Here is a 25,099-nt window from a genome sequence, read left to right on the forward strand (position 1 = left end):
TTCGTTATTAGTACAAGGTTGTTACTATGCTTATAGTGTTTTAAGTATGGATCATTTTGCAAAGATGATGGCAAGGATTTAAAAACCTATGACATAGATATTAACACAGGTAACAGTTGCACAGGAAACATAAAATAATTTAAAGAATTTAAATTTTGAGGGTCATCTACCAATTGATAAATTCTAAACAGTGTTTTTACATACATTTCTTGGTTTTTAACTATCGAAATAACTGAAAAATGTCATAATCATCTACTTGGAAATCATAATCTTTCAGCAGTACCAGATGTATAGCTTTATGAATTGTATTACTCAAACTTTGCAAAACTTCCAGTTGATCACGATGTCTATTGTGTAAATCATACACTCATTGTGAGAAACAACGTTTAAATAAGATTTTCAAGTTTAGTAGCTGAATAGCTTAATGTTTTCTCAACACCCTCAATTAAATTCACAACTGCTCATGTTATAATACAGTGTCACCTAAGAAACATCAGAGACAGATGGTAAACACACACAATTGGTACACTGAAAACCAAAGTTATGGTGACTTCATTAAATATCGAAGGATGGTCAAAAGAGAATTTTTTTTTTTACTATCAGACAAGTGCAAACAACATTCATGGGACATTTTAGCTTTGCAAGAAAGGCACAGAAAGGTAAACAACTAAAGAGAAACTCTGAACTGACGGTATTAGACTGTCCCGTTGAACAATGTGGTAGTGCTGTCTTTGTAATAATGGATATAGAGATTAAGTTATCAAGTATCACAGACACAAAACCTGCACTCCATATTCCAGCAGGTGGCTAATGGTCCCAGCTGATGCCCCCTTCAGCATCTCCCCCCCCCCCCCCCCTTCCACTTCCCACATGCATTTTCACTCTCATTCTGGAAACATCCCCCAGGCTGTGGCTAAGCCATGTCTCCGCTATATCCTTTCTTTCAGGAGTGCTAGTTCTGCAAGGTTCGCAGGAGAACTTCTGTGAAGTTTGGAAGGTAGTAGGCGAGATACTGGCAGAAGTAAAGCTGTGAGTACCGGGCGTGAGTTGTGCTTCAGTAGCTCAGATGGTAGAGCACTTGCCCGAGAAAGGCAAAGGTCCCGAGTTCGAGTCTCGGTCGGGCACACAGTTTTAATCTGCCAGAAAGTTTCATATCAGTGCACATTCTGCTGCAGAGTGAAAATCTCATTCTGGAATCACCAGGAAATTTCAAAATTAAACAAAATAAAACTTTTTTCAGTCCTGTTCAAATATCTTGATGCTTTAATAAATCTCTCATAAATGCAGAAAAAGCTAATGCTAATGTGGTTATTTACCAAAACAGTGTACGTGTCTTTGGCCCAGACCAGAATAGTGGGACTACATTGGGGAGGACGATGGTTCAAACCTGTGTACGGGCATCTTGAATTTGGTTTTCCGTGATTTCCCTAAATCACTTCAGGCAAATGCCAGGATGGTTCCTTTGAAAGGGCATAACCGACTTCCTTCCTCATCCTCCCACAATCTGACAGGACTAATCACCTCGTTGTTTGGTCCCTTTCCCCAAATCAACCGCCGGCCGGAGTGGCTGTGCGGTTCTGGGCGGTACAGTCTGGAGCCGAGCGACCGCTACGGTCACAGGTTCGAATCCTGCCTCGGGCATGGATGTGTGTGATGTCCTTAGGTTAGCTAGGTTTAATTAATTCTAAGTTCTAGGCGACTGATGACCTCAGAAGTTAAGTCGCATTGCGCTCAGAGCCATTTGAACCATTTTTGAACCAAATCAACCAACCAGCCATCCACAATGGTGACCCCCTTGTGGCATTTAGTAAAGTCTCAGCTGAAGATGTAAAGAATGCTATTTTGTCCTTAAACAAAAACTCTACAAGATGGGACCAAGTACATACTAAAGTAATTAAATTTGTCTATGATAAAACTGCACACCCTCTATCTCTAATAATCAGTCATTTGAGCCAATGACTGGGAAAATCCCCACTTCATCGCTACCTCGAGGATGCTGTTTCCCCACGGCTGTTGCGCCGACTATAACACCAAGTTCAGATTCACTTAAATCGTGATAACCTGCCTTTGTAGCAGCAGTTACCGATCTAACAATTGTGCCAGACACTTGTTCTCTTATATAGGCATTGCCGACTGCTGCAGCATATTCTGCCTGTTTACATATCTCTGTTTTTGAATACCCACACCTGTGCCAGTTTGTTTGGCACTTCAGTGTACATGCTTATGGCTACTGTGCTGGATCTTTTTATGTCAGCACAACTTTAAATAAATACAGCGAAACAGAGTGTTTATAACTTGACATCTTGGGTTGTCGAGTGTTCTGCCGGATATCAGCGTCGTACTTGCTTTTCAGGGTCACCATGAATTATCTCGAGTATGTAACAGAACATTTCCACATCATCTCATATATTTGTAAAGTTTGTCTGGTTACTCTGATAACTGAGGACAGAGTGTATAGTACATGAAACGTTCTTTAGGAGAGATGAAAGGTCATTCACACTCATTTGGAGTCTCATTAATAGCAGAAGCTGCTATGCAGCACTCTTATTCAAACACAGAGATGTCGTGGTATGCAGCCCACCCTACTTAATACACAGAACAGATTCCACCCCAACCTAACCTCCTTGACCCTGCCAAAACCTGATGGAAGAGATCAGACACACCATGACCACGCTGTCAGCTGATGTTATCAGGCCACCTCTGGCAGCGTTGTGTGACGACCGTTGTCGGTGCCACTGTGAACGCAGCCTTAGTTGGTGCGCACAGTAGTATGCACTGCCCTCTACTGCCAAACAAAACAGAAAAGCTTAACTCCTTCCGAATATGCCTTGGAAGGCCCGACAGTACCAACCGGCCACTGTGTCATCCTCAGCCCACATGCGAATACGGAGGGGCATGTGGTCAGCAAATTGCTCTCCTTGCCGTATGTCAGTTTATGAGACCGGCCTCTACCGAGAAAACCCAGCAATACCGCTAACATCTTTCGCGAACTAGGTAGCATTGAGCGAGTTTTGAAAATAACCCGCCCCCCCTCCCCCCCCCCTCCCCTCCCCTCCATACACGTGAGACGAGTTTTGCAAGAACGGGCTGTATTCCCTGTGATATAAGTGTGGAATAAAGCCAGTTTTGCTAAAGGCGGCTGCACAGTTTTTTAGAGAAAGCTGAACAGTGTATGTTAAGGAAAAAATTATTTTTTGCGAAAAAAAGATGCATGAAGTGAGTTTTGCCAAAACGCTCGTTAGTTGTGGTCCTAAGAATAGGATGTGATATGAGAGAAGTGGAGTTCATAATAACGGATGTTTTCAGTGTTACTGCAGTGTGTGCGTGTCTGGAGGGCAACAGAACACTCGAGACGAGTACCAAGTCCGGCTGCACGGCGCCAGATAAGCGTGCTCTGCCACAGGGAACTGGACGCAGCTGCGGTCGCCCAGTCCCCACCATGACGTCCCTCAGGCTGGCCGCTCTCTGCGGCTCGCTGCCGCCGCTGCTGTTGCTGCTGCTCTGTACGGTGGCCGCTACGGCAGCTTACGAACCAGGTACGCAGCTACCTCACCACTTCTCCCTACGTCGCCTTGTGTTGTGCTCCTGGTACGGTCCGCTGAATGCTGGTGGTGACTATAGCAAGGATCTACACGTGCGGATATCGGCGGGTATATCCGAAATAACAGTTACATCACTACATACACATATACATGATGACTCTGTAATTCACAATTAAGTGCCACCTTTAAGCTAATTCTCTACCGTTACACTCTCGAACACAGTACGGGAAAAACGAACATTTAAATCTGTCATTGCGAGCTCTGAGAATTATTTTGTTATGATGATTCTTGCTCCCTACGTATGTGGGCACCAATAAAACATTTTCACTCTCTGAGGTTGCCGGTCTGTTTGGCCGAGCGGTTCTAGACTCTTCAGTCTGGAACCGCGTGACCGCTACGGTCGCAGGTTCGAATCCTGCCTCGGGCATGGATGTGTGTGATGTCATTAGGTTAGCTAGGTTTAAGTAGTTCTAAGTTCTAGGGGACTGATGACCTCAGATGTTAAGTCCCATAGTGCTCAGAGCCATTTGAACCATTTGAATGACTCTCTGAGGAGAAAGTAGTTGACTGAAATATCACAGGAAGGTCCCGCGCAGTGACAAACCCCTTTATTTTAATGACTGCCACCCCATTTCGTATATCATGTCAGTAGCACTCTGTTCCCTATTACGTGGTAATACAAAACAACCCCCCCCCCCCCCCACCCGCCCTTCTTTGAACTTTCTCGATGTCCTCCGTCAATCCTATCTGATACCGCTCCCACATCGCACAACAATACTCTAGAAGAGTGTAATGTAAGCAGTGTCTTCTGTAGACCTTTTACATTTTCTGCCTGTTCGTCCGATAAATCGCTGTCTTTGGTCTGCTTTCCCCTCAACATCGTGTACGTGATCGTCCCAATTTAAGTTATTCGTAATTATAATCCCTGAGTATTGAGTTAAATTTACAGCTTTTAGATTTGTGTGATTTAACGCGTAACTGAAATTTAGCGGATTCTCTTTAGTGCTCGTGTGGATGACTTCACACTGTTCGTGATTTAGAGTCAAGTGTCACTTTTTACACCATACGGATATCTGGTATAAATCATTTTGCAATTCGTTTTCATCATCTGATGACTTTACATGACGGTAAATGACAGAATCATCTGCGAACAATCTAAGAGGATTCTTCAGATGGTCTCCTAAACCGTTTGTGTAGATCAGGAACAACAGAAAGCCCGTAACACTTTCTTGGGGAACGCCATGCGTGGTATAACTTCTGTTTTACTCGGTGACTTTCCGTCAGTGATTACGAACTATGACCTTTCTGATAGGAAATTACGAATACAATCGCACGGCTGAGACAAGAGTTCGCAGGCAAGTAATTTAATTACAAGTCACTCGTAAGGGACGGTGTCAAAAGCCTTCAGGAAATCCAAAAACGTGGAATCGATTTGACTTACCCAGTTGATAGCACTTCGTGTCTAAAAGTTAAAGCACAGCGTCAGTAGTACGATCTTCGTGTATTTTAGCCTTACAATACGTTAAAGCAGCCCCATTGTCAGGAAATGGGTGTAGGTGAACGAATTCTGGGATCCTGTACCGACGGCCTAGGCAACTTTCAAGCGAATGTACGCAGGTCACGTAGTAGTCTGTTAATTGGAGTCGGCCGGAGTGGCCGAGCGGTTCTAGGCGCTACAGTCTGGAACCGCGCAACCGCTACGGTTGCAGGTTCGAATCCTGCCTCGGGCATGGATGTGTGTGATGTCCTTAGGTTAGTTAGGTTTCAGTAGTTCTAAGTTCTAGGGGACTGATGACCTCAGAAGTTAAGTCCCATAGTGCTCAGAGCCATTTGAACCATTTGTTAATTGGATGCGACTTTGATTGCCGAGTGTAGACTGGGACGTCTATGAGATTCATTGCAGTGGGTACAGATAGACAGTCTCACGAGGTATATCGCATACATTATGGATAGAAGGCAACAGGCAGATTTCATATTTCTAGATTTTAGGAAAGCATTAGACATGGTATCCCACGGTAGAATGTTGACGGAGGTCCGACAATGCAGTTTAGGATCCCATTTATGTGAGCGGATAGAAGACTTTTAAAGTAATAGAATCCAGTACGTGGTCCTCGACGAGCAGTGTTGATCAGAGACAAGGGTGCAGTCAGTAGTGTCCCAGGGAAGCGTGATACGACCGATTTTATTGTCTTTATACAAAAATATTCTGAAGGAAAGGATGGGCAGCAATCTGCTGTTGTTTGCTGATGACGCTGTGGTGTACGGGAGAGAATGGAAGTTGAGTGGCTGTAGGAGCATACGACTTGGACAGAATTTCTAGTTGATGTGATGAGTGGCAGCTTACTCTGATAATAGAAAAATGTAAACTAATGCGGATGGGTAGGAAAAACATTATTGTAACGTTCGAATACAGCATTAGTAGGGTGCAGCGTGACACTGTAACGCTGCAAAGCGATGTGAAATGGAATGAGCATGTCACGTTGGTAGTAGAGAGGTGAATGCTCGACTTCGGTTTTTTGGGAGAATTCTGGGAAAGTGTAGTTCGTCCATAAAGGAGACGCTTTATAGCTGTATATCATTCTTGAGTACTGCTCTAGTGTTTGTGATCTCCACCAGGTAAGACTGAACGAAGATATCGGAGCAATTCAGAGGTGTGCTACTAGATTTGTCACCGGTAGGTTCGGTCAGCGTGCAGGTATTACGTAATTGCATTGGGAACTCAGACAGGAATCCCTGGAGACGGCGCAAGGCTGTATTACAGAAATTTAGGAAACCGGCAGCTGAAGTCGACTGCGGAACGATTCTGCTGCCACCAACGTACGTTTCGCGTAAGTACCACGACGATAAGGTGAGATAAATCAGGGCTCATATGAAGGCTTATAGAAAGTCGTTTTTTCCTCGCTCTGTTTGCAAGGGCAACAAGATAGGAAATTACTAGTAATGGTACAGGGTACCTTCCGCCACCTACAGTATGTACCTACGGACCTACAGGATGTAGATGTGCTTTTGAACACGTTTTCTGAAAACTATCTTGGGCAGCTACTTCGACAACCCACACACAATGGAAATATTTTAAAGCCGGCCGTTGTGACCGAGCGGTTTTAGACGCTTCAGTCCGGTACAGCGCTGCTGCTACGGTCGCAGGTTCGAATCCTGCCTCGGGCGTGGATGTGTGTGATGTTCTTAGGTTAGTTAGGTTTAAGTAGTTCTAAGTCTAGGGGACTGATGACCTCCCATAGTGCTTAGAGCCATTTGAATCATTTTGAAATATTTCAGATTTTGTAGCTACATACAGGTCTGACCTTACCGAAGGCGTCAGTATAGGAACAGGGATTAGTCGTCATCACCTTGCCGTAGTGACTGTGGTTACTAAAGTTAATAAATACGCGAAGAAGGCTAGGAGACTATTTATGCCAGAAGAAGCAGATAAGCTGCTTGTGGCATCCCATTCAGAAAATGAATGGACATCATTTTGTTTCAATTTGACGGACGTAGAGAAATTATGGATAAAGTTGTTTAAACTTTGTAACTCATGCTTTAGAGAAGTATATGCGGAGTTTAGTGGGTTGAGGGCGAAAAAGAGCCGCTGCAGTTTGACAACGAAATTAGGAAATTTCTGAGGAAGCAAAGGCTGTTGCACTCTCGGTTCAAAAGAGAACGAGCAAATGACGACAGCCGACTGTGCGACCTTGAAAAGATCTATGCGCGAGACATACAACAAATGCCTACGCGATACTTTAACAAAAGATCTAGAAGACTAAATTCTGGTCCTACGTAAAATCACTAAGCGCTTCGGAGGCTTATATCCAGTCACTCGTTGACCAGTCTGATGCGGCAGTAGAAGATAGCAAAACGAAAGCCGAAGTTTTAAATTTCGCGTTTAAGAAATTACTCGCCAAGGAGGATCGTACAAACGGTGTCGTCTGACCGTTGGACAGATTCCCGTATGGAGTACATAATAATAAGCATACCTGGAGTACAGAAACATCTGGAACAGTTGAAAGCAAATAAGTCGCCAAGTGCTGATAATCCCAGTTCTTCACTGAAAACTTCCGGGCTGATAGGCCGTGCTCGCTGTATAAAACTCTCCCCTGACGTTTAGTCTCCGACTACGGGAGGCATCCTCCGAGATAAAACGGCGAACTGCAAAGAGAACTCGAGGAAGCGCTGATTATATAGGCAGTGCAGAGGGCGCCACTGTCCATCACGAAACGCCGGCTATGAGACTGTCTCTGGTAATGCCAACATTCTAGATTGAAAGTAATCGATCATCTCTCTTCCGGTGCAACGCTGACTCCCAAATTTTATCCAGTTTAACACCTTCCTCTTTCCTCTTAAAATTATTACGGTGTTTATTAATGTCGATAGCCTCTCTATACATGTACGCATAAAAATGTGAGGTTTTATATATGACGCTCGTCTCGTTGAATTACCTTCCTAGTAAACATGTTCCTCTTATGTTCAACAAGACGGGCGTTAACACTTCTCTTTGCGCTACCGATATACACCTACCCACAACTACAAGGAATTTTATATACCTCCGGTGTAGCCAAAGGATGTCGTGTACTCTTTCATTTTGTTGGTGGGTCCGAAAGAGGAATTGCCTCCTGGGTCACACGGATAAATTGACCGTAGCAGAACATGTTTACCAGGAAGGTAAACATGAAATAAAATTCAGCGAGACGAGAGTCATATCCAAAACCTCGCATTTTTACAGGCATGCGTATTCAAATAGAGGGATATGTAAACAGGCAGAATACGGTGCTGCGGTCGGCAACGTCTGCATAAGACAAGAAGTGTTTGGCGCAGTTGTTAGATCGGTCACTGCCGCTACAATGGCAGGTTATCAAGATTAAGTGAATATGAACGTGGTGTTATGGTCGGGGCATTAGCGATGGAACACAGCATCTCCGAGGTAGCAATGAAGTGACGATTTTCCGGTACGACCATTTCACCCATCGACGCGCAAGTCGCCGAAGTGGCGTCAAATCGAAAGACATGCACCAGGCGAACGGTCTACCCGACGGGAGGCCCTCGTCACACGACATTTCATTTCATTTCACGAGTGTACAGTGAATATCAGGAATCTCTTAAAACATCAAATATCCGACATCGCTGCGGCCGGGAAAAGATCCTACAAGAATGGGACCAAGGACGACTGAAGAGAATCGTTCAACGTGACGGTAGCGCAATCCTTCCGCAGATTGCAGCAGATTTTCAGTGCTGGGCCATCAACAAGTGTCAGCGTGCAAACTATTCAACGAAACATCATTGATATGGAGTTTTGGAACCGAAGGCCCACTCGTGTACCCTTGATGACTGCACAACACAGAGCTTTACGGCTCGCCTGTGCCTGTCAACACAGACATTGGACTGTTGATGACTGGGAACATTTTGCCTTGTCGAACGAGTCTCGTTTCAAATTGTATCGAGCGGATCGGAGTCTACGGGTGTGGAGACGACCTCATGAATCCACTGACCCTGCATGTCAGCAGTACACTGTTCAAGCTGGTGGAGGCTCTGTAATGGTGGGGGCTTGTGCAGTTGGAGTGATATGGGACCCCTGATACGTCTAGATACTACTCTGACAAGTGACACATACGTGAGTATCCTGCCTGATCACCTGCATCCATTCATGTCCACTGAGCATTCCACCAGACGTGGGCAATCCCAGCAGGACAATGAGACACCCCCCACTTTCATAATTTCTACAGAGTGACTCCAGGAACACTCTTGTTAGTTTAAACGCTTCCGCTAGCCACCAGACTCCCCAGACATTAACATCATTGAGCATATCTGGCATGGCTTGCAGCGTGGTGTTCAGAAGAGAGCTCCACCCCCTCGTTCTCTTATCGATTTATGGGCTGTCCTGCAGGAGTCATGGTGTCAGTTCCCTCCAGCACTACTTCAGTCACTATCCATACGAAGTCGTGTTGCAACACTGGTGCGTGCTCGCCGGAGTCCTTCACGGTGTTAGACAGGTGTACCAGTTTCTTTGGCTCTTCAGTGTATACCCGCATGAAGGAACGCCACAGAAGTTGGAAACTTAGAAAGCATCTGCTGAAAGGAGGCCATAGTTACAAGGTGAAGAATTACATCACACCCACAAAGGAAGGCAGATTAACTGTGTAGAAATTACGGAAAACCGAGCGAGGTGGCGCAGTGGTTAGACACTGGACTCGCATTCGGGAGGACGACGGTTCAATACCGCGTCCGGCCATCCTGATTTAGGTTTTCCGTGATTTCCCTAAATCATTCCAGGCAAATGCCGGGATGGTTCCTCTGAAAGGGCACGGCCGACTTCCTTCCCTAATCCGATGAGACCTGTCTGGTCTCCTTCACCAACCAACCAACCAACCAAATTACGGAAATTGATAAACACATGTCCATCAACGCATCAACCCAAGCTTAATACGGAAAGACCAGACACAGTTCCCTTACTCATCAATTCTAAATGGCACCCTTTCACGAGTGGGCCTGATTACACAGCTATCCTTCCGCATTTAGCCCTTTCTTAATCGCAGTGACAGGACCACAGCCTAACCACTTGAAACAACCCAATACCGTAACACAACCTCCTGCCTACTTCACTGTTGGCTCTACACCCGATGGCAGGTAACGTCAAACAGAAACCCTTCCATCGGATTGTCACAGGATGCGCCGTGATTTATCACTCTAACTCATTCGTTTTCAGTCATCCACTGTCCAGTGGCGTCGCTTTTGACACCACATCAAGCCACTCATTTCTCTGTGGCTTGGGTTAGATTATATAATGGTAAGACAGAGATTTAGGAACCAGATTTTAAATTGTAAGACATTTCCAGGGGCAGATGTGGACTCTGACCACAATCTATTGGTTATGAACTGTAGATTAAAACTGAAGAAACTGCAAAAAGGTGGGAATTTAAGGAGATGGGGCCTGGATAAACTGACTAAACCAGAGGTTGTACAGAATTTCAGGGAGAGCATAAGGCAACAATTGACAGGAATGGGGGAAAGAAATACAGTAGAAGAGGAATGGGTAGCTCTGAGGCATGAAGTAGTGAAGGCAGCAGAGGATCAAGTAGGTAAAAAGACGAGGGCTAGTAGAAATCCTTGGGTGACAGAAGAAATATTGAATTTAATTGATGAATGGAGAAAATATAAAAATGTAGTAAATGAAGCAGGCAAAAAGGAATACAAACGTCTCAAAAATGAGATCGACTGGAAGTGCAAAATGGCTAAGCAGGGATCGCTAGAGTACAAATGTAAGGATGTAGAGGCTTATCTCACTAGGGGTAAGATAGATACTTACTACAGGAAAATTAAAGAGACCTTTGGAGAAAAGAGAGCCACTTGTATGAATATCAAGAGCGTTGATGGAAACCCAGTTCTAAGCAAAGAAGGGAAAGCAGAAAGGTGGAAGGAGTATATAGAGGGTCTATACAAGGGCGATGTACTTCAGGACAATATTATGGAAATGGAAGAAGACGTAGATAAAGATGAAGTAGGAGATATGATACTGCGTGAAGAGTTTGACAGAGCACTGAAAGACCTGAGTCGAAACAAGGCCCAGGGAGTAGACAACATTCCATTGGAACTACTGATGGCCTTGGGAGAGCCAGTCCTAACAAAACTCTACCATCTGGTGAGCAAGATGTATGAGACAGACGAAATACCCTCAGACTTCAAGAAGAATATAATAGTTCCAATCCCAAAGAAAGCAGGTGCTGACAGATGTGAAAATTACCGAACTATCGGTTTAATACGTCACAGCTGCAAAATAATAACGCGAATTCTTTACAGACGAATGGAAAAACTAGTAGAAGCCGACCTCGGCGAAGATCAGTTTGGATTCCGCAGAAATATTGGAACACGTGAGGCAATACTGACCCTAGACTTATCTTAGAAAATAGATTAAGGAAAGGCAAACCCACATTTCTAGCATTTGTAGACTTAAAGAAAGCTTCTGACAGTGTTGACTGGAATACTCTCTTCCAAATTCTAAAGGTGGCAGGGGTAAAATACAGGGAGCGAAAGGCTATTTACAATTTGTACAGAAACCAGACGGCAGTTATAAGAGTCGAAGGGCATGAAAGGGAAGCAGCGGTTGGGAAGGGAGTGAGAGAGGGTTGTAGCCTGTCCCCGATGTTATTCAATCTGTATATTGAGCAAGCAGTAAAGGAAACAAAAGAAAAATTCGGAGTAGGTATTAAAATCCATGGAGAAGAAATAAAAACGTTGAGGTTCGCCGATGACTTTGTAATTCTGTCAGGGACAGCAAAGGACTTGGAAGAGCAGTTGAACGGAATGGACAGTGTCTTGAAAGGAGGATATAAGATGAACATCAACAAAAGCAAAACAAGGATAATGGAATGTAGTCAAATTAAATCGGGTGATGCTGAGGGGATTAGATTAGGAAATGAGACACTTAAAGTAGTAAAGGAGTTTTGCTATTTGGGGAGCAAAATAACTGATGATTGTCGAAGTGGAGAGGATATAAAATGTAGACTGCCAATGGCAAGGAAAGCGTTTCTGAAGAAGAGAGGTTTGTTAACATCGAGTATAGATTTAAGTGTCAGGAAGTCGTTTCTGAAAGTATTTGTATCGATGTAGCTATGTATGGAGGCGAAACGTGGACGATAAATAATATAGACAAGAAGAGAATAGAAGCTTTCGTAATGTGGTGTTACAGAAGAATGCTGAAGATTAGATGGGTAGATCACATAACTAATGAGGAGGTATTGAATAGAATTGGGGAGAAGAGGTGTTTGTGGCACAACTTGACAGGAAGAGGGGACCGGTTGGTAGGACATGTTCTGAGGGATCAAGGGATCACAAATTTATCATTGGAGGGCAGCGTGGAGGGTAAAAATCGTAGAGGGAGACCAAGAGATGAATACACTAAGCAGATTCAGAAGGATGTAAGCTGCAGTAAGTACTGGGAGATGAAGAGGCTTGCACAGGATAGAGTAGCATGGAGAGCTGCATCAAACCAGTCTCAGGACTGAAGACAACAACAAAAACACTGAAGAGCCGAAGAAAATGATACACCTTGCTATTATCGTGCAGGGCCCCCGCGAGCACGCAGAAGTGCCGCAACTCGAGGTGGATTGGACTAGACTGATGTCTGAAGTAGTGCTGGAGGTAACTGACACCATGAATCCCCCAGGGCTGTCCATCAATCCGTTAGAGTACGGGGGGGGGGGGGGGGGGGGGAGGGGGGGCTGGAGTTCTCTTCCGAACAGCACGTTGCCACGTATCCCATATACGGTCAATAACGTTCATGTTCGGTGAGTTTGATGGCCAACGGAAGTGTTTAAACTCAGAAGAGTGTTTCTGGAGCCACTCTGCAGCAATTCTGGACGTGAGGGGTGCCGTATTGTCCTACTGGAATTGCCGAAGTCCGGCGGAATGCACAATGGACAAGAATGGATGCAGATGCAGGATGCTTGCGTACGTGTCACCTGTCAGTCGTACCTAGACGTGTCAGGGGTACCATATCACTCCAACTGCAGACGCCTCAAACCACTACAGAGCCTCCACCAGCTTGAACAGTCCCCGGATGACGTGCAGGGTCCATGGATTGATGAGGTTGTCTCCACACCCGTACATGTCCATCGGCTCGATTAACTTTGAAACGAGACTCGTCCGACCGGGCAACATGTTTCCAGCCACCAACAATCTACTGTTGGTGTTGTCGGGCCCAGGGGAGGTGTAAAGCTTTGTGTCATGCTGTCATCAAGGGTACACTCATTGATGGCCCAACATTGAAACCTGCAGCACTTTGCGGAAATGTTGCACTTCTGTGACGGTGAACGAGTCTCGTCAGTCGTTGTTGGTCCCGTTCTTGCAGATCTTTTACCGGCTGCAGCGATGTCAGAGATTTGATGTTTCACCGGATTCCAGATATTCACGTACACTCGTAAAATGGTCGTAAGGGAAAATCCCCACTTCACCGTTACCTCGGAGATGCTGTGTCCCATCGCTCGGGCGCTGACTATAACACGACGTTCAAACACACCTAGATGTTGACAACCTGCCATTGTAGCAGCAGTAACCAGACACTTGTTGTCATATATAGGCGTTGCCGACCGCAGCGCCGTATTCTGCCTGTTTACATATCTCTGTATTTGAATGTGCGTGCCTATACCAATTTCTTTGACGTTTACGCTACGCAACTAGTAGGTGCAAAGGATATTTTTGATGCTGTAGAGTATCAGGCAAATTTCAGAATTATTTTCCCTCGATTACTCCCTAATGTGGGCCCACTAGGGCGAATGGTTGCTGCATGTAATACCTGGGACCTTAATTTAAAAAATTATATAGATTTTCAAAAAGTACATTCCACCGCTGGGGACCTTCCCTTATCAGATGGCCTCCAATGTCTATAGTCATTTCATTGTGAGAACAATCCTGATGTAGATATTATGTTGCATATTCTTCTGCATTTACTATTACCTCATTGGATTTTATTTTTAGCGGAGCGTCAGCTATGTATAGGTGGGTACAATAATAAACTTAACGTTTTATGTGGCAGCGTAGCTTCCTCGCACTATTCAGCTTAAATAACCCAATGCACAACGCTTTAGCGGCGCATTCAAAATGGAGAGCCGGTCCATCAAGTCCGCAGTGATCCGTGTGGAAGGTTATTTGTTACTGTTTGACATTCCACAATGGAATGTTAATAATGTTTGGCTTAATTTGTTTCCAGTTGCTTTATTTTAATACTAACAGGTAGTATTTAAAAATGCTGGAACGCTGAAACCAGTCGCATCACAAGTATTAAAATAAAACATTCGGAAGCATATTAGACCAAATGTTACACCTGCAGATAATTAATAAAATCGATAAACAGCAGACACATAGTAAAACTGAAACTGCCATTTAAATTCTAATAAGGATAAATTAATATACAGTAGTACTCTGGTAATAGGCTTCTAAAGGGACCAGGCAGAAATCAAATTTTAGCTTAGAAAATGGAGATCAAAAAATACTTGCGTGAACACAGTATAATTCGCCTGTGAGAGTAATGGACGATTTTAAGAGCGTATTGCAGAGAATTTGCTATATAATGAAATATTGAAGCCACCTACGGTATTACTCACCTCAGTGTTGTTGTAACCTCTGAACTTCTTCCATCTCTGAATCTAAGCAAGACATTTCATCAGTGGAACTGCCATCTTCAACACTGATATGTGGCCGATCAACAACACAATCTATGAAGCCATCTAAGTGCCACATTTTTTCTTCTTCTTTAGTACAAGTTGTTCTGCATTCCACCAGCGTTCGGCAGTGAAGTGCAGCAGAGCTTTGTGCATTAATTTATGCACATCTGGAAGCTTAAATGTCGTATATTCCCTGTGATATATCCTTCAACTTGGCTCCTAATACGTTTAGAGAGGTTCAGATTGCTGTGTTATGGCGGTAACAAAAAATGGTTCAAATGGCTCTGAGCACTATGCGACTTAACATCTGAGGTCATCAGTCCCCTAGACTTAGAACTACTTAAACCTAACTAACCTATGGACATAACTCACATCCATGCCCGAAGCAGGATTCGAACCTGCGACCGTAGGGTCGCGCGGTTCCAGACTGTAGGGCCTAGAACCGCTCGGCCACTCCGGCCGGTTTGCTATGGTGGTAACCTAACAACAATGTGACCTGCAGACTATGCTGCTTCATCAGTTTACTGATCTGCAACGTAAGCTTCAACCTGTTTCAGTAATTCAGACTTATTCTCATTAGGATCGACATGTGCTCCCTTTCCCTTCAGGCTGTCTGCAGTGTCTTCCTTCCTCCAAGATTTTTATGGCCTCCGCTCTACCTTAGAACTATGACACTAAGCACTGACCATAGCTATAACACTGTTGAGCTCTAATTTTGGTAAAATATCTTTGAACCATGTTAGAAACCCTTCACTGTTCCTATCTTCATGATAGTCTCCACTCTTTTTTAATCCAATCAATTCAGCATCTTCCACAAAACCACAGTAGTTTTTTATATGCGCTGTAAGTAGCCTTTTTCCTTTACCCGTCGGATGTTATAACCTTTCTGATAAACCTTCAACAGAAGTTTGTCTCTTATCGGTCACTGTTTTGTCAGTCCACGCATTTTGTGCCACATGCCCTGCATTATCCATTGTTTTGTCAGGGTAATAAATCTTCCGATTCTCACGTCTGAAATGTTGACTCTGCTGGACCTAACGTCTCCTCCACATACCAATACTCTCTATATCTGTAATTATGCCATTTCGTTTCTTGCTTTCGAACTGAAAACCAATATCTTTTATCAGTTTAAAAATTCATTATTTTAAAAGCAGGCAAGTATATTGTTTGTTGGAGGCGATTTGTTCCTGAAGAAAAATGCATGCAACTCTGACCGCACATCATTCTTATCGAAATAGTCACATTTTCCTACATATGATGGACGTGTTCTTGTCTTTTCTGGAAGTGACAGCTTATGCGAACATATTACATTTTTGTCATTGCCGCTAGTTCCTTTACCATTAGCGACGGATGCTTCACCGATAACTTCACAGAAACATTGAGAACTACCAATTTTTCATTCCATTATAACGGTGTTCTTCTTCTATGTTTCACAAAAGACCGTGACGCAGTTTCAGTCATTTTTACCATACATGAAAGAATGTAAAGCACCACAATGACTGCCAGCGTGATTGTTGCGAAGCGGTTGGGGAGGGGAAACTTCCCGCTGTTTCCTTCAGTACTCGCAACGGGAGAGATTCTCTGCTCCCTCCTTCTGCAGAATGACGTATTGAACACTCCTGCACAGGAACTTAGGAACTGAGTATTGTCACGTACAATGTATCATTTTCCTCCGCAGACTCGGTTTACTCTCAAATGTGTAAGACAGAATATCATTTTGGTAAACATTAAGACAAAAAATTAGAGTGCAACCCACAACTTTACTTATAATTCAGTTATTGCGCTAACACAACTGCGTGTATTTGGTGATATTTTTACAATGATCTATGTCATGTTTCTTAGATTTACGAGGGTCGTTCAATAAGCAATTAATATACATAGAGAAACGTCCTTGCTGGTACTTCACACTTGATGTTCGTTCTGTGCGCCGGTGAGGTCGCTGATATGGAGCACCTGGCAGTAGGTGGCAGCACAATGCACCTAATACGAAAAACGTATGTTTTGGGGGGAGTCCCGGTACTTTTGATCACATAGTGTAACTAAAACTCACAACTGCTACAGCGTGTCTTTAAAGCAAACCTGATTTCCCTCATCATAGTGGCGCTACTAGCTGTTGGCGCAAAATCTGAATACCCATCAAGTTTCAGATGTAGAAACACACCTAACAACTTTCGTGTACGTGCCACAACTCCTTCATGGTTCTGAGATTTTTTTTTCATCAGTGTATAGTGAGACAGCGTCGCATACCCTTGCAGAGAGGGGTGACTTTGTACAGACGAATGAAACCCTTTCCGCTCAGGTGGCTGAACCTACCCCTCGGGGTCTCCCAGCCACCCGTGCCACAAGACCGGTTGTTTTCAGCGATGCTGTTGCGTTGCCGTGTTTCAGAGGACGTGGAGGAGGACCGCGTGCTGGGGCAGAACGCGTCGCTGTCTTCGTTCCCGTGGCAGGCGACGGTCGAGTTCAGCGGCTCGCCGCGCTGCAGCGGCTCCATCCTGACGCCCACCATGGTGCTCACCGCCGCACACTGCACCATCGGTGAGCTCAGCCGCCGCCGCCAGGCCCGGCTCCCTGCCGCTCAACCTCCTTCCAACACCGTTATTTTACACTACTGGCCATTAAAATTGCTACGGCAAGAAGAAATGCAGATGATAAACGGGTATTTATGGGACGAATATATTATACTAGAACTGACATGTGATTACATTTTCACGCAATTTGTGTGCATAGAACATGCGAAATCAGTGCCCAGAACAACCACCTCTGGCCGTAATAACGGCCTTGATACGCCAGGGCATTGAGTCAAACAGAGCTTGAATGGTGTGTACAGGTACAGCTGCCCATGCAGCTTCAACACGATACCACAGTTCATCAAGAGTAGTGACTGGCGTATTGTGACGAGCCAGTTGCTCGGCCACCATTGACCAGACTTTTTGAGTTGGTGAGAGATCTGGAGAATGTGCTGGCCAGGGCAGCAGTCGAACAATTTCTGTATCCAGAAAGGCCCGTACAGGTCCTGCAACATGCGGTCGTGCATTATCCTGCTGAAATGTAGGGTTTCGCAGGGATCCAATGAAGGGTAGAGCCACGGGTATTGACACATCTGAAGTGTACCGTCCACTGTTCAGAGTGCCATCAATGCGAACAAGAGGTGACCGAGACGTGTAACCAATGGCACTCCATACCATCACGCCAGGAGATACGCCAGTATGGCGATGACGAATACACGCTTCCGATATGCGTTCACCGCGATGTCGCCAAACACGGATGCGACCACCTTGATGTTGCAAACAGAACCTGGATTCGTCGGAAAAAATGACGTTTTGCCATTCCTGCACCTAGGTTCGTCGTTGAGTACACCATCACAGGCGCTTCTGTCTGTGATGCAGCGTCAAGGGTAACCGCAGCCACGGTCTCCGAGCTGATAGTCCATGCTGCTGCAAACGTCGTCGAACTGTTCGTGCAGATGGTTGTTGTCTTGCAAACGTCCCCATCTGTTGACTCAGGGATCGAGACGTGGCCGCACGATCGGTTACAGCCATGCGGATAAGATGCCTGTCATATCGACTGCTAGTGATACGAGGCCGTTGGGATCCAGCACGGCGTTCCGCATTACCCTCCTGAACCCACAGATTCCATATTCTGCTAACAGTCATTGGATCTCGACCAACACGAGCAGCAATGTCGCGATACGATAAACCGCAATCGCGATAGACTACAATCCGACCTTTACCAAAGTCGGAAACGTGATGGTACGCATTTCTCCTCCTTACACGAGGCATCACAACAACGTTTCACCAGGCAACGCCGATCAACTGCTGTTTGTGTATGAGAAATCGGTTGGAAACTTTCCTCATGTCAGCACGTTGTAGGTGTCGTCACCGGCACCAATCTTGTGTGAATGCTCTGAAAAGCTAATCATTTGCATATCACAGCATCTTCTTCCTGTCGGTTAAGTTTCGCGTCTGTAGCACGTCATCTTCGTGGTGTAGCAATTGTAATGGCCGGTAGTGTATTTAATATCCATCTAGCTCGATAATATCCAACTAGCCTGATAGGGGTTCAGTTTGAAAGGTCTGTGTATCTATGTGTGTGTGTTTTGGGTGTGTGTGTGTGTGTGTGTGTGTGTGTGTGTGTGTGTGTGTGTGTGTGTGTGTGTGTGGTTTACAAGTAAGGACCACCCCTTGAAGTAGTGATAATCAAGCTCTAATCCTTTCAAGATATGTAAAACGTATACTTGTAATGCCCCAGAGAAACAATTTGGAAAAACAGTCTGGCCCGTCAACAGAACAGAAGAGACACTATCCAGTTTCATTACTGTGGCCACCTCTTAAGAGCCTGAACGACCAGCTTTTGCAGAGACGTGCAGGAAGAGTGTCAGTGGCGTTCTGGAAGGTACCGACAGGGATGTGGAGCGACGCCGACCCCAGTGCAATGGCCAGCTGCACTAGGTTTCTCAGACGAAGATCCATCGTGCGAACAGCCCGATCGATGTGGTCCCACGGATTATCGATTGGGTTTAAATGCGGCGAGTTTCATGGCCAGGGGAGTACGGTAAACTTATCTTGGTGCTCTTTGAACCACACTGTGAGCTGTGAGGCATGTAGCATTGTTCAGCTGTTACATCCCATTGTGCTGAGGAAAGTCCACCTGCCAACACCAGACATGCTCCTGGAGGGTAGATGCATACTTGTGTTGCTCCATTGTGCATTCCATAATGACGAGCTCACCCAGAAATTGCCACGAAAACATTCCCCCAGGCCATAACGCTCCATCTTCTGGCCTGGAGCCTTCCGAAGTTTGTTACAAGGTGTTTGCTTCCAGACATTTCCCACTATACACGCCAACAGCCATCTGATCGATGGAGCACAAAACTATTTGTGCTGGAAAAGCCACCTGTGAATGTCCAGTTGTGATTCTGGCGTGAAAATTCCAGCCTTCGTCCCCAATATACAGCAGTCAGCATGGGTGCACGAACCAGCAGGCACCTGCTGTGGAGGCCCATGCGCGGCAACGTTCACTGAATGGTCATTGAGGAGACACTGTTGGTACTCTCTTGACTCATCCTGGCGGTCAGTTGCTCAAACTGTTGCACGTCTATTCGGCCGCACACATCTCTGCAGTCGTCGTTCACCCTGTCGTATATGGGCCATGGTGCACTACAGTTGCCTCGGCGTCGATTTTGGATGTTGCAATTTTGCCATGCACGGTATACTTTAACGACAGCGGCACACGAACAGTTTGCAAACTTAGCCGCTTCAGAAATATTTCCATCCTTGCCCTTTCGGACTTCAGATAAATTGCTCCGTTTCCGCATCACGACAACAGCGACTCAACAAGTCGTTGGAAGCTCCCTGCAGCCATGCTGCATCTGCGGACGCTGCGGACTGCGTAAATATTGCCGGTGCAGGATTTTGGACACGAACTGACCTGTCTATTATGTCCCATAAATGTTCGATGCGATTCATGTTGGAGGATCTGGTCAGCCGCATCATTGGCTCGATATATCCAGAATGTTCTTCAGATAAATCGCGAACATCTGTGGCCTGGTGAAAGACGCAGTGTCATCCCTTGAAGTTACGCCGTTGTTTTGGACCATGACGTCAATGAATGGCTGCAAATGGTCAACAAGTAGTCGAAGACCTAGAGGATCCAGTCTATTCCATGTAAACACAGCTCACGCCACCAGCTTGCCCAGTGCCGTGTTGCCAACTTGGGTCCTTGGCTTCATGGGGTCTACTCCAAACTCGAACCCTACCATCAGCTTTCACCAGTTGGAATCGGGACACACATGACCGGGCGACGGTCTTAGGGTTCAACCGATATGGTCACGACCTATGAGAGGCGCTCACGTAGGTGATCTGCTACCATAGCCCATTAACGCCAAATTTCCCCGCACTGTCCCTCATGTTCGTCGTACGTCACACATTGATTTCTGTGGTTATTTCAGGTACTGTTGCTTGTCTGGTAGCACTGATAGCTGTACGCAAATGTCACTGATCTCGGTCGATAAGTCGGCCACTGCGATGTCCATGGTGAGAGATAGTGTTGGACATTTGGCATGGCACGCTGTTGACACGGTCCATCTCGGAATATCGATTTTGCTAACGACTTACGAAAAGGAATGTGCCATGTGTCTACTCCAACAACCATCCCACTTTCAAGTCTGTTTATTGCCGCCGTGTGGCCATAATCACGCCGGAAGCCTCTTCACATGAACCATCTGAATACAAATGACAGCTCCGCCAATGTACTGCCCGTTTACACCTTGTATACGTGAGACTACTACCATCTGTATATGTGCATATCGCTATCCTATGTCTTCAGTAACGTCAGTGTAGACGCTTTTGAAATGTGGTGCGACAGGAGGGTGATGAATATTTGATAGGTAGGTCGAATAACTAACGATGCATTAAATCGAATGCAGCAAAAATAGAAATATGTAGCCCAATAAAAAGGCATCCTTAGATAAAACAGATTATGAGGAATCGTGAATTTGGTAATAGAGGGAGGTGAAGAGGGTAAAAATAGTAGAGAGAAACCAATGTTTGATTACAGTGAGCAGGTTCAAGTGATGAAGAGATGAAAGGCTTGTGCATGGTAGACTGCCACGGGGAGCTGCATCAAAAACGTTTTCGGACTGAAGACCACTAACGAGGGGAACACAGTAAGTGCCATAACGCGATTCCCCAGAAACTTCGTCCAGTGGCAGAGGAGCCAAAATGTTACCAACCTCTTCGTAAATTTGATGCGATGTTGTAATCACTGAAATAGCATCACATGGCCACGCAGCCACCAGATTTTCTTTTCCTTTGAAGATCCCTTCTATAACGTTTCAGTCTGGCTAACTAGCGGTAGAGCTGCATATATTGACGTTATATAAAATATCTATTTGGGCTGCGCTGAAATCACACCGAGTGCGTATTATTTGTCTCGATCAGGTCAAGCAATTATGTGTTCCCCGGCGTATTTAAACACAGCTACACGTAGGGATATATCAGTTCCTATTCCGGTATTAATCATAGCTTCAGTACATACACAACACCAATACCTCCACTGAAGTTTTTCAGTTTACTAGAGCCTAATAGTTCGTAACAGAGCGATAATTTGTTGATGCAGCAAAGAGTTCTTATGCACGCCGCGTTCCTTGTACAATCAGTGTCGTCGCAAAGATAATTATTTACTGAGTACACAATATTGAATGGATTGAAAGATATTATCAACGCAGTAATAACACTGAATGCTGGTTTATGGCACTATTTTCACATCCTAACATTGCCGTAAGGAAGTAGCTTTTCCTATCTGGGTGGAATTAATTACGTATACTTCAGTCCAAGATATTATGCAAGTTCCAGAGTCCATTAACTGATTACACGAAAGTTAATTCTTTACTCACAATTCGGTTTCAAAGTTTAGTCTCTATATCGGTCCATCATTAATAGTTTCTAGCTTTGGGTAATGCCCAGTCTTTTATTGAAAATATTCAATTTAAGACAATTCTTTCACCATCTGGATTCTACGTGATATCCTATTTGAAGTTACTGATTTACTTCTTACAAGTTCAGTGCGTCGTAGTAGATCACAGATCTTTAGCGTTCAAAAAACAATCTCGTCGTGCCCACGTATACGAGCAGCAAACGCTGAAGTACGACTTGATCCGGCAAACTCTCGTAACTCAGTAACAATGCATGGCTCTTTCTTAGGTATTACATACGATTCTCAAAGAGTACTCATAAGGAATATTCTTTGAGATCGTTCGTCCTACTCCGTGATTTCTAATTACGATACTTTGCGATCTACTATGATTTTATTTTGAAACTAATGGGATTCTATCTTTTTTCTTTCTTTCTTTTTCAAAACATTAAGCTACTTGGTACTGAATTTCTTTTCTATCTACGTGCTACTATTCAAGCAACATTATTCCAAAAGGGACCTTTTTGTCTTTTTTTCGTTTATGAAATTTGGAGCTTGATTATTTGGGACTTCTGGGCTTTGCGGTACTATTTTTATGTTGTTAATTTTTCGTCTAAAGGAAGCCGCGTTACACTTCTTAATGATTCACATTTTTATCAGGCTGTGCAGTATTGAGGAAAAAGATATTTCTGATAGAAAAGAACGAACTGTGCAATTCAAGATGGTGGCAGTAAACATTTTTTGTGCGGTTTAGATCTACTGCATATTCAGTGTCATTTATTTGAAACTGTCTTCAGACAATAACGGTAGAGCCAGGACTTACAAATTTTTGTGAAAATATGAGAGCGCTCAGAGTGCGATAATGCGCGCATTCTTAATACAAAATATCGTATGGAACAATACAATACAAGTATTTTAACAACAATGAAAACTTTATTAAAACAAAACTTACGAAAACGGAACTTAGACAGAATTCCACTACGCTACTCGTATTATTTGACGCGAAACTTGATATTATAAATAACTAAAGTATAATGCTTCCATTTGATGAATTTACATCATCTTCCAATACTTTCAATATTATGTATACAAACAAAGATCATAGTTCATATTAATCTGTGAGAAATTTGGATTCCTAACTTACATATAAAATCGACAGTGTCACATTAAGTTCTTCGATTTATGAGAACAGTGGAAGCTGGCCCTTGAGCCAGAATTGCCAGGTGTGTGTCGATTAAATCGACAGCTGTTTCTTATCAGTTAATGAAAAGCAATCTGTCTCAAGAGAAGAAGGAGATAAATTCCAAGTACCTTAATCTTGAAGTATCATACGGCTCTGTCAAGTGGCTCCACGACTGGAATAGCACTCGTAGTTTGAAAATGTGTCGCTGTGTCAAACTAGGTACTTTTGTACTGATTTTTGTAGAAATTACTGAAAACGTCACCACAGGCAGACCAATGGATGCGCGTGGTTAGTGACAACCGCCACGCACAGTACCAGTGAAGGAGCTGCTCTCGTAGTTCTGGTATTATCGCCCGACTCGTCTGAGATAGCAGGTTATCTGAGACGTGCTGCTCGTGGTAGGCGAAATCAGTGAACTCTGAAGTGCGCTAGCGTATCACTAACAGCCTTGACCCAGACACTGGACGGAAGGAATGACATGCCACTGGCCCCTAGCAAACAGCACAAACGTGAGGTCTGTCGCTTCTTCTCCAACGGTCCTTTCCAAGCGAGACCAGTAACGACGTTGGAATGATCTCCCTCACTACATTATACAATCAACCACATGCCCATCTGAGGATGACGGTTGACCTATCGCCTAAGAGAACATTAGCATTCACTCTTGATTTGGCTAAGTATCACCCTTCTGCATTACGACTTATCCATTTCCCTACATGTACATTCACATGTATACTCCGCAACACACCACATGGTGCATGGTGGAGGGTATTTTGTACCACTACTGTCCATTCCTCTCATTGTCCTTTCATTAGATAAAAGGAAAATTTTTTAATAAAAATTCTTAAAAGTATTTGTCAAACAAAACTGTGAAATTTTTTTAAAAAAAATCAGTTTTCACGTGATTAGCCTTCAAAGAATCGGGAAGCTACGAGGTCCAATAGTTTTTTATGAAATCCTATTCTAATAAAAACGGCATTTTAATTAACAGTGCTTCACCTCAGGGTGTACTTGTTACGGTTCAAAACACGTAGTGTTCCCAATAAAGAACTGCTTAAATATTTATGGAATAAAAACCCCCCAGTACTTATACTTTAGTTGGCCTTCCTCTTGTTCACAGTTGGCGGCACCTGAAGTTTTAAGCTTCGTAACCAGTCGTGAGATAAATTAAGAAAATTAATGGTAACAGAAGCGGATTTTTATTCTGTAAATACGTGCCTCAGTTCCGGATGTTCATCTGATCAAATATTTTGTTACTGCATCGCAGCTAGAGCGGCTTGAGGAGTCTTCATTCTGCGTAAATCCCATCATATCATAATAATTTTTTTTACTACAAAGAAGTTTGAAGATTCTTAAATAGTAAAATAACAGAGTTGTGTAGGTGCAATGAGATGGCACGAATAGAAAGACGGCTCTGGGATTTTCAGAGACTATCCACGCACTGCTGATTATTGTAACAGCAGCTATTGTTAGCCAGTTTATGATCTAGGCTTAATTTCTTGGTGTAAAAGAATTGGTGAACAATCTGTGAATAGCATGAACGTGCCTAAACCCCCGCACAAAACATAGATCCACCATGTGGCAATTGGCAGCAGAAAAATTCCATACGTTTGCATCTTTCTGTCAAGAACTTAAATTCTTTTGCAACAGACCGTCACCTTGTAATGGTTCTTTATTTGCGAAACCATTACCACCCGCCAACCCTATTTTTCGATACCTTAGATTAATGAATCTTTTTCTACGTAATGTCTCATATCTTTCACTCTATTCAAATTTGGTTTCATATTTTTATGTATGTACGTCGATATTTCGAGATG

The 25,099-nt window shown here is 44.2% G+C and overlaps 1 protein-coding gene across 1 annotated transcript in view; it reads left to right on the forward strand.

Moving 5' to 3' along the window:
* Positions 1-3,439: 3,439 nt before the first annotated feature.
* The window catches only part of LOC124552291 (trypsin alpha-like), a 37,622-nt gene continuing 15,962 nt past the window's right edge, over positions 3,440-25,099 (forward strand). Inside the window, exons 1-2 of the mRNA XM_047126568.1 lie at positions 3,440-3,536; positions 17,078-17,227. Coding sequence (XP_046982524.1) covers positions 3,440-3,536; positions 17,078-17,227 — 247 coding nt within the window. The remainder of the gene's footprint in view (positions 3,537-17,077; positions 17,228-25,099) is intronic.

Source organism: Schistocerca americana, chromosome 10, assembly GCF_021461395.2.
Source record: "Schistocerca americana isolate TAMUIC-IGC-003095 chromosome 10, iqSchAmer2.1, whole genome shotgun sequence".
NCBI lineage: Eukaryota > Metazoa > Arthropoda > Insecta > Orthoptera > Acrididae > Schistocerca > Schistocerca americana.